At 45.8% G+C, this 12,086-nt stretch overlaps 1 protein-coding gene across 4 annotated transcripts in view; it reads left to right on the top strand.

Moving 5' to 3' along the window:
• Window positions 1-409: 409 nt before the first annotated feature.
• Window positions 410-12,086, top strand: part of SENP2 (SUMO specific peptidase 2) — a 53,840-nt gene continuing 42,163 nt past the window's right edge. For 3 of the 4 annotated variants that reach the window (XM_034781154.1, XM_034781152.1, XM_034781155.1), the window contains exon 1: window positions 410-548. In XM_034781154.1, the coding sequence (XP_034637045.1) occupies window positions 448-548 (101 nt within the window). In that variant the 5' untranslated portion in view covers window positions 410-447. Of the gene's footprint in view, window positions 549-9,562; window positions 9,612-12,086 lie in introns of those variants that run through there. The other variant, XM_034781153.1, reaches the window with a different exon arrangement.

Below are 12,086 nucleotides of genomic sequence, written 5' to 3'. Positions count from 1 at the left end.
CGGGCAAACCCCCTGTAACATTCTGCGAACCCCAGTTTGGGAACCACTGCACTAGAGGGACTCTTGACACGGATTGTGGGCGTGCTGATATTGGCGGCAAGGGCGAGCGGTGACCTGACTCGGCCAGTGGCTGGGCGCCGGGGTCGGTGACGGACTGGGTGCGGAGCACTAGTCGCCCCGCCCTGGGCCTGAGGCGCGCGCTCCCACAGCAAAGGTGATGCAGACGCTGGCGGCGCTCGGTCCCCGCCTCTCCCTTCTCTCCCCCAATCACAGCCGAACAGGCCCCTGAGGAGGGCGTTGCTGGGCGCGGCGACCTCGCGCAGGTAAAGGCGATTCGGACGGCAGACTACAAGCGCGCCGCTGCTGCCGGGGGGGGGTAGGGCTCTGTCCGTGACGTCACGCAGTCGCGGGGATTAGACGCAGTTCCGCCTCCGTTGGCTGAGGCCTATGTACAAATGGCTGGTGGAAGCGCTGCGCTCCCTGCTCTTCCCCAGCGCCCCCCGCCGGGACACGCCGCCCCCCACCCCGCGGAAGAGACGGTACCACAGGTCAGTGAGTCTCGCTGCTTGGCGGATGCTCCGGGGCTCGGCGGGCGGTTTTGCAGCCCCCCCCCGTGGCGGGTCCCCGCGCTCCCGGCACCGTGTACTGGACCCTGGCGGGGGAGGGGCCGGGGGCTTGGTCTGGCTTGGGCCTGTTCCGTGCTCGAGCCCCAGCCTGAGCCGTCGGCGTGGGAACGGACGCTGCTGTTGTACCGAGAGTTGGACGCCAGCGTCTTCTGCTGCAGCACCCTGGAGCTGCCGCCTGCGCCCGGCCGGGTCTGCTCCCCACCGCCACGGGACACTGCTGGAGCAGGGAGCGGGTTTGCTGCGCCTTGGCGCGCCGTACAGCAGCGCTGCAGCCTCGCACCCCCGCGCCTGAAGCCTGTCCGCCTTCGGCCTCAAACCCAGACCCTGCATAATCGAAATAGTAAAGCCTCTTGCTTCTGCCGGGCTTGGGGTGCACTTACTCCAGTTTCTCTAGGGCTGTAACATTCCTAAGTATCAGGGGGTAGCCGTGTTAGTCTGTATCTACAAAAACAACAAAGAGTCTGGTGGCACCTTAAAGACTAACAGATTTATTTGGGCATAAGCTTTCGTGAGTAAAAACCTCACTTCTTCGACTTCTATGACTCTATGCATCCGAAGAAGTGAGGTTTTTACTCACGAAAGCTTATGCCCAAATAAATCTGTTAGTCTTTAAGGTGCCACCAGACTCTTTAACATTCCTAAGGTGGCCCTGCCCAGACATCCCACAGCCGCTTCCCATCGACCACTAACACCAGCAAACCGCCCAGCTTCTCGTGGGACCCCCCCTCCCCTCAACTCTTGGTGGTTGCATGTAATTTACTTCCCACGATCACTGATTCATGAAATGTATTTGAAAATGTTGAACAGACATTTGAACCTCATGTTGAGCTAATATAGGTGACCTAATGAAGACCTAAATAAGGTCCTAAATAGTTGATCTGTCATTGGTATGGGGAGAACTGTCTGACTGTCTTTCATGAAGGCAAACATGGCTTATGAATTTGGGGGCAGAGGTAGGTATATGCCTAGCATATTGAGTATGTCTGACTCTAATTGCTTTGAAGGTGAAAGCAATTATTTTGTGAATTCCCAGAGTTGGAGAATAAATTGTAAAGAATATTATATGCTCTACAAGGCTTGATTTGTGTTGGTTTCAAAAACTTTATAGTAGAAGGTTATTTTGGAATGTTTGTCAATTAAATCAATTATGTTCCTATTCAACTTGAAATCTAAATAGGAATATTGTATTTAGTTTAAGACTGCCTTTAAGAACTTGAACAGGTGTTCCCTGTTGCCTCTTATGGTTTTACTCTTTTTTTTTTTATTTTGAAAAATGTTTTCACTCCCTTATTGCTGTGTGTAAGACCCAACAAATAAAAGTAGGAACTGACTGTATAGAGGAAACAATTACACTGATTGGACACACAACTCAAAAACACAAGTGATACAGCTGAAAAAGTGGTGTGTGGTGGGGTGGGGTGGTTGTTGTGTGGTGTGTTGTGTGTGTTCAGCTATAGTAATCTTGGATGCTAGGTGGTAAATCATCTGACAGGTGTGACTTTGAAATTGTTGGTGTCCCTTTGAGGCTAGCAGTTAAACACTTCTAGTCAGTGTTTACTGGGAACTATATAATTTTTGTTCTTTTTTTCTGCTGAGAATTTTTGGTTGTCTTTTCACCTTGTGTATATTTGCTCCTTGATCATCTTTAAACAACTATGATTTTGAAGGGTAAACTAACAGTCTTGTTCACTCTACTCTCACTCCTGCAGCGAACCATGAAGAAAGCCTTATGTGCATAACCTGTGCAGGAACCTAGGCACTACTAACTCTGTAAAAAGTGACTGATGGGCAGTATGAGAAATTGAACCATTGAGGTTAGAGAAGCAAGACTCTGGTCCATAGGATACTATCTAGTGCTTTATTCTGTTTGCTTTAAATATCTCAAAGGGGGGAGGTTTGAAATATCACTATCACAAATCTTTTTTTTCCTGATATTCAGCCTGAACTTGATTTTTTTTTTTAATCCTCTTAATTGCAGTTATATCCCCTTGTACTGCTCATTCTCCTTCCTTTTGTGTGAAGTTTCCCAGTGTCTGAAAGATTTGATCATACCTGTCTACTTAGGAATCCTATGCAACATTACTTATTTAGGAGGGAAGATTTAAAAATGTTTTTCTCTGCATGCCTCTCCCCTTCCCCCCCGTCCCCCCCCCCCGTCCCCCCCATACACTTGTAAATCTTATTGCTTTTCTCAGAATTTCCTTCAGTTTGTCCTTTTGGCAGTATTTACCTCAGTACCAGAATGCAGTATTCTGGCTGGGGTCAAGCCAGAGCACTGAACAGAGGGACAGTTGCCTCCTGCTCTGACCTGATGCACTTGACTATAAAATCCAAAGTTGTATTATTCTTTACTGCTATATTGTATTGCAAACGTGGGCCCAGTTTTCTGTCCATAACCCTTAGTTTTCTGTTAACGTTACTGCTTCCTAATGTTCTCACTCCAACTGAATCTGTGTTAATCTTTTTCTTTAGTTTTCCATGTTGAGCTTCATTTTCAGTCTTGCTCTGGGGAAGTAGCAAGACTGGTGTGTGTAATAGAAGAAATTCCTGCATATCCACAATCCTGTGCTGAATTTTAAACTCTTGACTTTTGAGTTCATGAGGCTGTCCAGGCCCAAGGTTACAGCCCCCCCAATTTTGAACTAAGCTTTTATATTTCATCTGTCACTTCAGTTTCTGAGTCATGTTCCTTCTTCCAAAAGTAGTAGTATGGAAGAAGCATCTGACTTTTCTTAGAAACAGAAGCTATGGAGAAGGTTCTTAAGAAAAGTATAATTCCAGGAACCTAACTTTCCTATTTATTTTGAAATAAATGATATTAACACTGCACTCAACTTCAGAGAACCAACTGGTACATGAACAGGAACCAACTGGAACTGGGAATACTAGTTTCAATGTTCACTGTTTATACTCACTTAAGAACTTGGCTTTCACAGGCCCTGCAGATGCCTGTTTCCTAGTCTGATTAGGAAGACTCAAGTTTTCTCAGATTGTACTATGGCAATTTGTATTCAGGTCCATTGTGAGTAGTGCGTTTCCCAGAACATTCAGACATCTGGTAGCGCTAGTTGTAGCTCTGATTAGTATGCTGGTTAAGGAAAAAGGATCCACATGCATTCTTGAGTCCAGCATTTTCTAGTGTCCTCAGCACCTTACCAAGTAAGCAAGAGGACTTGTGCAGAGACGTGGTTTTTGACAAGTTCAGAATTTGAACTCTTACAATCTACAGGCTTAACACATTTGGAAGTACTGATTGATGTGATTAAAGGATAGTCTTTTCAAAAAGTATTAAAGCCTGAAGATGTGATTTAGAGCCCTGGCAAATCTGGGGATATCTGCTTCATATCCATGGATGCGGGTATCCACAGACTATTTTTGTGGATTGGATGTGGATATAAATTTTGTATCAATGGTGGTGATGGCATCAAGATGAAAATAACATGAGGCCTCTTCCAAAGTTTGTCCCATGATTGGTCATATTGGAAAACAAGCTTTGTTTTGGTAGTTGAGGCCTTTTATCGCTGGCAGGATGTGCAAAGCACCTTAAAAAGCAACAGAGGGTCCTGTGGCACCTTTAAGACTAACAGAAGTATTGGGAGCATAAGCTTTTGTGGGTAAGAACCTCACTTCTTCAGATGCAAGTAATGGAAATTTCCAGAGGCAGGTATAAACCAGTATGGAGATAACGAGGTTAGTTCAATCAGGGAGGGTGAGGTACTCTGCTAGCAGTTGAGGTGTGAACACCAAGGGAGGAGAAACTGCTTCTGTAGTTGGATAGCCATTCACAGTCTTTGTTTAATCCTGATCTGATGGTGTCAAATTTGCAAATGAACTGGAGCTCAGCAGTTTCTTTTTGGAGTCTGGTCCTGAAGTTTTTTTGCTGTAAAATGGCTACCTTTACATCTGCTATTGTGTGGCCAGGGAGGTTGAAGTGTTCTCCTACAATTTTGTATATTGCCATTCCTGATATCTGACTTGTGTCCATTTATCCTCTTGCGTAGTGACTGTCCAGTTTGGCCAATGTACATAGCAGAGGGGCATTGCTGGCATATGATGGCATAACATTGGTGGACGTGCAGGTAAATGAGCCGGTGATGATGTAGCTGATCTGGTTAGGTCCTGTGATGGTGTTGCTGGTGTAGATATGTGGGCAGAGTTGGCATCGAGGTTTGTTGCATGGGTTGGTTCTACAGGCCACTTTCCTCAGATCCCACTGAGGAATACACTAAGAAACTGCACCATCTACTCAGGACACTCCCTACACTAACGCAGGAACAAATCAACATACCCTTAGAATAACCCCGGTCGGGGCTCTATCTACTACCTGAGATCCACAAACCTGGAAATCCTGGACGCCCATCATCTCGGGCATTGGCACTCTCACTGAAGTACTGTCTGGATATGTAGACTCCCTACTCAGACCCTACGCCACCAGCACGCCCAGCTATCTCCGTGACACCACTGATTTCCTGAGAAAACTACTATGCATTGGTGACCTCCCAGAAAACACCATCCTAGCCATCATGGATGTAGAGGCTCTCTACACAAACATCCCACACACAGATGGAATACAAGCTATCAGGAACAGTATCCCTGATGACACAGCACAACTTGTTGCTGAGCTCTGACTTTATCCTCACACCAAATTATTTCAAATTTGGTGACAATATATACCTCCAGACCTGTGGCACCGCTATGGGCACCTGCATGGCCCCACAATATGCCAACATTTTTATGGCTGACTTGGAACAATGCTTCCTCAGCTCTCATCCACTCATGCCCCTTCTCTACCTACGCTACATTGATGACATCTTCATCATCTGGACCCATGGGAAGGAGACCCTGGAAGAATTCCACCATGATTTCAACAGCTTCCACCCCACCGTCAACCTCAGCCTGGACCAATCTACACGGGAGGTCCACTTTCTAGACACCACAGTACAAATAAGCGATGGCCACGTTAACACCACCCTATATCGAAAACCCACCGACCACTATGCCTACCTTCATGCCTCCAGCTTCCACCCCAGACACGCCACAAGATCCATCGTCTACAGCCAAGTGCTGAGGTACAACCGCATCTGCTCCAACCCCTCAGACAGAGACCAACACCTACAAGATCTTCACCAAGCATTCTCAAAACTACGATACCCACACAAGGAAATAAATAAATCAACAGAGCCAGACGTGTACCCACCAGCTACAAGACAGGCCCAGAAAAGAAACCAACAGAACTCCACTGGCCATCACCTACAGTCCTCAGCTTAAACCTCTCCAACGCATCATCAGTGATCTACAACCCATCCTGGACAATGATCCCTCACTTTCACAGACCTTGGGAGGCAGGCCAGTCCTTGCCCACAGACAACCCGCCAGCCTTAAGCATATTCTCACCAGCAACCACGCACCAAACCATAACATGTGGCCTGCCCACTCCCGCCCTTCCCCCAAGCCCCCACCCTTAACCCACACTTCTTTCCCTCCCCACCTCCTACCCCTTTCCTCCACATGCCATGTCCTCGCTCCTCCTACCCCCTCCTGCAGCAGTCAGCTGGTTTGCGGTGTTCAGTAGGGAGGGAGAGGGAGCCTGCATGCCAAGTCCTCACTCCTTCCCCTCCCTGCTCCCTGAACAGAGGGGGGAGCAGGGGGAAGGCGCTGATCCGCAGGTCTGCCAGTGCGCGGGAGGCGCTGGGGGGAGGGGAGGGACGCGTAGAGGAGCTGATAACGGGGCTGCTAGCTGTGGACAAAGCTGGCAGCCAAATGACTAGCGGAGCATCGCACAACTTTAAATGAGCATGTTCTGTAATGGAGCAGGGGCGTAAGATCGAAACAATGTTAAGCAAGAGGACGTTAAGTGGGGAGTTACTGTACTTTGGCTATTAATCTTGCTGCATGGTTATTGAGAGGCAAAAGATGAAATCCTTCATGGCAAATTTAGAATGTCCTTGCTCTATTGGCATCCAAAAACAGAATAATTGCTAAAGCATGTAGTCGAGCAGGGAATTCACTTCTGGTGCCAGAGGCTGAAAACAGACATATTCTCCTCAAAATACCCTTTGACTTAAGGGATGACCAGTTGCACTGAAACTTAGACTTCTCCCTCTACTAAAACATATTAAGAGTTACAAAGGCTTCACGCATGAAGCAAGCATGGCCTCACAGGTTACACACTCTGGGAATATAATCCAGAACTCTACTGTGGAAGATCCAACTCTAGGCTACTTAGCCCCTCTGTCAAAGTCATTGAGTTCAAGGCCCGAAGGGACCATCAGATCTAGTTTGACCTCCTGTATCTCAGACCACCAGCACCACCCCGCACCTATTCACCAAACCCAACAACCAGAATTAGACCAAAGTATTACAGCCCTTGGGAGACTAAACTGTTGTGTCCCAGGGAGAGACTAGGAGGGACTGATGTGTACCAACACCTGAGGCTCTTGGAATGGCAGGGAAATGATTGTGAGAGAAACAGATAATCCTGGCAAATAACCTGCATCCATACACTGCAGAGGAAGAGTAAAAATCCCCATGGTCACTGCCAATCTAACCTGGGGGAAAATTCCTTCCCAACACCAGATATAGAGATCAGTTGGACCCTGAGTGTGGGAGCAAGAAAGAGCCAGTCAAGCACCTCAGATAATATGATCAGTGCCCCATCCAATGTCTCATGTTCAGTCGTGGCTATCACTGATCCTTCCTTCAGAGGAAGGAGACCAAACGTTGTCCTTCAGAATCAGTGTGTGTTGGGAGGAGGAGGTGCAGGGGGGAATCCATCCTGATGCCTGCAGTGGCTGGCTGAAGCCCTGAATCATAAGCTTTTAGGAACATGTAACCAGTAGGGAGCACCAGTGGTGCTGAACTCTGCCCCCTACTATTAGAAGCAACTCTGTATAATCTCACACACACAATTTGTCCAGTTCTCTTAAAACGAATTAAGTTGTTTTGCCCCTACAATTTGTACAGGGAGGCAGTTCCAGAGCCTCACTCCTCTGTTGGTTAGAAACGTCGTTCTAATCTCCAGGCTGAATTAGTTCATGGCCAATTTCTACTGTTTTTTTTTTTTTTTTTTTTTTTTTCCTCCTTGTGCCAAAGTCTTCACCCTCTTGGGTGTTTACCTCTCTGGTTTTTTTGGAGAGCAATCAGATCCATTCAGCCTTCTTGTTAAGTTAAACAAGCCAGGATCTTCAAGTCTTCTATCATAAGATGAGCCCTCTGCAGTAGCTCTTCTCTGCATCTGCTTCAGTTTGAATTGATTGTTCCTGAATATGGGTGACTGGAATTGTACACGGTATTCCAAATGAGGTTTCCACACACCCAGGTCTTTCTCCTCTGTTTCCAACTGATGAGCCCCCAGGTGTAGCAGAAATTATTAGCCCCCAAGTGCATGATCTTACACTTTGGACTATTGACTTTCATCCCATTTCTGTCACTTTAGCCTTCAAGGTCATCCAGATCTTCCTATACAATATTCCAATCCTCCTCTGTTTTGACGATGCCTCCTGACTTTGTTTCATCAGCAAATTTAATTTGCACATTGCTGCCCAAAAAAGATCAGGTTAGCCTGGAATCATCTACTTTTGGTAAACTCGGGTTGCATTCCAGCCCCTTTCCTATTTACTGCCATGAATTGAATTATTTTTTCTTTCAGTTTGTTCCTTGCATTCTACTGAAGTGAGACTAACAGGTCTAATTGCTTGGATAACTTTCTCTTTCTTAAATATAGGTAGGACGTTAGTACCATATGACTGAATAGCTATCCCCGAATAGATTTTAAAGGGGGGGGGGGGGGGGAATCCTTGCTACTGGACTAGCAATCCCATGTGCCCGTTTTTTGCGAATTTTGGGGAGGAAATTTTTTTGTTTCTTTTTCTTCCCCCCCCTCCCCCCCCCCCCCCCCCGTTTGAGTGCATTAAGCTCTTTAAGTTTTTCTTCCACCTCAGATGTGGTAACTTCCATTTCTGTGCATTCACTTCCATTAGCCATCCTGCCTTTGAGCCCATGTTCCATATTATCCTTATGGAAAACAGAGTCCAAGTATTCATTTAATTTTTGGGCCATACCGAGAGCCTGTTTAATTTCCTTGCCATCTACACTGAATAACAGCTCAACTTCATCCATCCTTATTCTCTCTAGACTGTTTCTAGAAAAAAAGAAATGAGGGGGGAATTCTTATCCTCCCACAAACTCAACTGTAAGTTCTAGCTGTCTGTGTGACAAATATTTATTGTGGGCTATTTGTGCATATGTAACACTGAAACAAGGACTGCTCATGCATATGTAATGTCAAAGCACTTGGTTATGTGTCCTTGTCTAGTGGGGCAGTCCACAGAAAAGTTTTCTGCTACTGCCAGCTAATGTAGTTAGTCCTCTGGCTTACGTGGCAGAGGTCTGTGTTGGTGGGTTTAAACTCTGAGGTTTGAAAGAGGAAGTAAAGAAGGGATTAGCTGCACGCAATTTGTTTTTAAAAAAGCAACATAGAAAAACAGTCACTTTTTATAAACTGTGACAAGAAATCTGTTTAGGTTGCAAAGTCAAGCATTCAAAAATTAGGAAATGTCAGATTGCTAGAGGGGAGGGTGCTTTACCAAAAGTCGCTCTTGGTGGTTGTCTTGTCTTCTGGAGAGAGACCCTGCATGGAGCCCCTTAGTTCTATAGCTGGTTTTTGTTCTTGATCAGTGCTTCACTTCCTGTTTTACCTGTTACATGTGCACATCAGGAGCAGAATGTAGAAGCATAGGCAGTGCTGCTACAATGGAGGAAGGGTGAAAAGCCATGGATTAGGGTTGGGCAAGGGGGATTAAATAAGGGAGGGAGAAACACTTAACCATTATTGTACTGTACATCTGGAGTGCAGTATTAATCTCTTTGGAATTAACAAATGAAAATTTGACTTCTTTTTTACAGCATTAAGTTGTATGTCCCAACCAACTGCCCTTCACACTGATTTGGAAAAAAGGGTATGAAAAGGACAGGGCCTGATCTTACGTACGTATATGTAAGGGTTGTTCCACGAATATAAAGCCTGGCTTTTTTGTAATGTTAGTAAAGAAAATAAAATACATATTACAGTGATGAACATTGATGGGGACTGTCCTGTCAAAGCAGGAGGGACACTAACATTGGCTTACTGGGGGTGCTGGCTCCTACATCTGGATCATCTAAGTTTAAAATCCTGATCCAGCTTTTTAGCTTGCATTTCAAATGCTATCTGACATGTGGTCCTTACTCCTCCCTCCATCAAGCCAGTGGTAAAGGTTAAATTGTGACAATGAAAGATAGGTGATATCTAGTGTCTTTTTTTTTTTTGGGGGGGTGTGTGTGTGTGGGGGGGTACGGAGTGGGAAGTAAACTCAGGGTTCCTGCTTTCTGGTCTTTGCTCATTGGCTGTTGTTACTCCTGTAACCATCAGAGGAGTTTGTGTGTTTGTAAAGTCTATCCATGAGGAAGTTTTGTGGATCTGGTGAATACAGATCCAAACCCCTTGGATCTTAAACCTTAAACAAACCATCAGAGGAGTGAAGTTCTGGAACAGCCTTTCAAGGGGAGCAGTGGGGGACCAAAGAACCTAACTGGTTTCAAAACTGGAGGGGAGGTACGATTGCCTACAATGACAGATGGCCCATCCATCTGTGACTGCTCTTAGCAAATACCCTATCTCTGGCTGTTGAAGTTATCAGATAGGTAGGTCTCTGAGTTACTACAGAGAATTCTTTTCCAGGTGTCTGGCTGGTGGGTCTCACCTATATGCTCAGGGTCTAACTGATTGCCATATATGGGGTCAGGAAGGAATTTTTGCCCAACTCAGGTTGGCAGAGACCCTGGGCTTTTTTACCTTCCTCTGCAGCCTGGGGCACAAGTCACTTGCTGGCTTGAACTAGAGCAGGGGTTCTCAAACTTAATTGCACCCCGACCCCCTTCTGACAACAAAAATTACTACATGATCCCAGGAGGGAGGACCAAAGCCTGAGCCTAACCAGGCCCCCTGCCCCAGACGGGGGCCAAAGCACAAGCCCCATCGCCCTGGATTTGGGAGGCCAAAGCTCAAACCCAAGGGCTTCAGCCCCAGGCAGGGGGCCTGTAACCTGAGCCCCACCACTCAAGGCTGAAACCCTTGGGTTTTGATCTCGGGTGGTGGGGCTCGAGCTTTGGCTTCAGCTCTGGCCTTGGATCCCAGCAAGTCTAAAGCCAGGGCTGGCAATCCCATTAAAATGGGGTTGTGACCCACTTTGGGGTCCCAGCCCAGTTTGAGAACTGCTGAATTTGAGTAAATGGTGGATTCTCTAACTTAAACTCTCTAAATCAAGATTTGAGGACTTCGGTAATAGAACCATAATATCTGGCTGAGTGACTAGAGTGGGTGGGTGAGGTTCTGCAGCCATGATGTGCAGGAAGTCAGACTGGACTCATGATGGTGTTTTCTGGCCTTAAAGTCGGAATCTATGCTTGAGAATTTCTGACTTTCTTCTTCAGGCCTGGTTTATGCTACAAAGTTAGGTTAACTTAACTACATTGGTTGAAGCTGTGAAAAATGTGGTTAAGCCAACCTAAGTCCCATTGTAGACACTGCTAGGTTGATGGAGGAATTTTTCGATTGACCTCGCTACTGTTTTTCAGAGAGGCGGACTTACTTCTGTGACAGAAGAACCTCTTTCATTGCTGTAATAAGTGTCAATGCTACAACAGCAAAGCTGCTATCATTTCTAGTGTAAACAGCCCTCAGAAGTTACACTCAAACTGTTGAAGGGAAAGGGGCAGTTAGTTGTGCTCAGTGATCAGAGCCTGATTTGGCACACAATTGATCACCTAATAATGGACAAAATCTAAAGATGACCATCACCCAACTGTTGAATACTCTGTGAAAGCTAGAGGGAAAATTAACTTGAACAGAAGAGCTAAATACTTGAATTGTCTTACCACAGAGTTAAATATTTGACAACTGTGAATATTGTACACTGAATATAGCATAGAAAAGACTTTTACTTTAGGGTATGGCTACACTACAACACAGCTGCAGCACAGCAGTGTAGACATGACAGTGATAGAAAGGGTTTTGTCACTGTGGTGAATCCACTCACTTGAGAGGTGGTAGCTAGGTCGAGAGAATTCTTCTGTCGCCCTAGCGGTGCCTATATTCCTGCTTAGGTCAGCTTAACTGTGTGTCTCAGAAGTGTGAATCTTTCATACCCTGAGTGATGTAGCTCTGTCAGTCTACGTTTTAGGTGTAGACCAGGCCTTAACTGATAACACTGGTCTACAATTTTTGAGAAGTCATCTGCTTCAGAGATAAATAGCACATTTTATTATGTATTTTGATGTGCTGAATTCAAATGACAATTAAAACTGGCTACTGTTTCTAAGATATTTAAGTTTTTACATTTTATGTCTATGTATATTGTGTAGATTTTTAATCATAAATTGTAAACCTAGGTCTTTTCATGTGTTTATGGTTGCTTTACATGA

The sequence above is a fragment of the Trachemys scripta genome, chromosome 9, assembly GCF_013100865.1.
Source record: "Trachemys scripta elegans isolate TJP31775 chromosome 9, CAS_Tse_1.0, whole genome shotgun sequence".
Classification (NCBI taxonomy): Eukaryota; Metazoa; Chordata; order Testudines; family Emydidae; genus Trachemys; species Trachemys scripta.
This window is presented reverse-complemented; position numbering and strand designations above follow the sequence as displayed.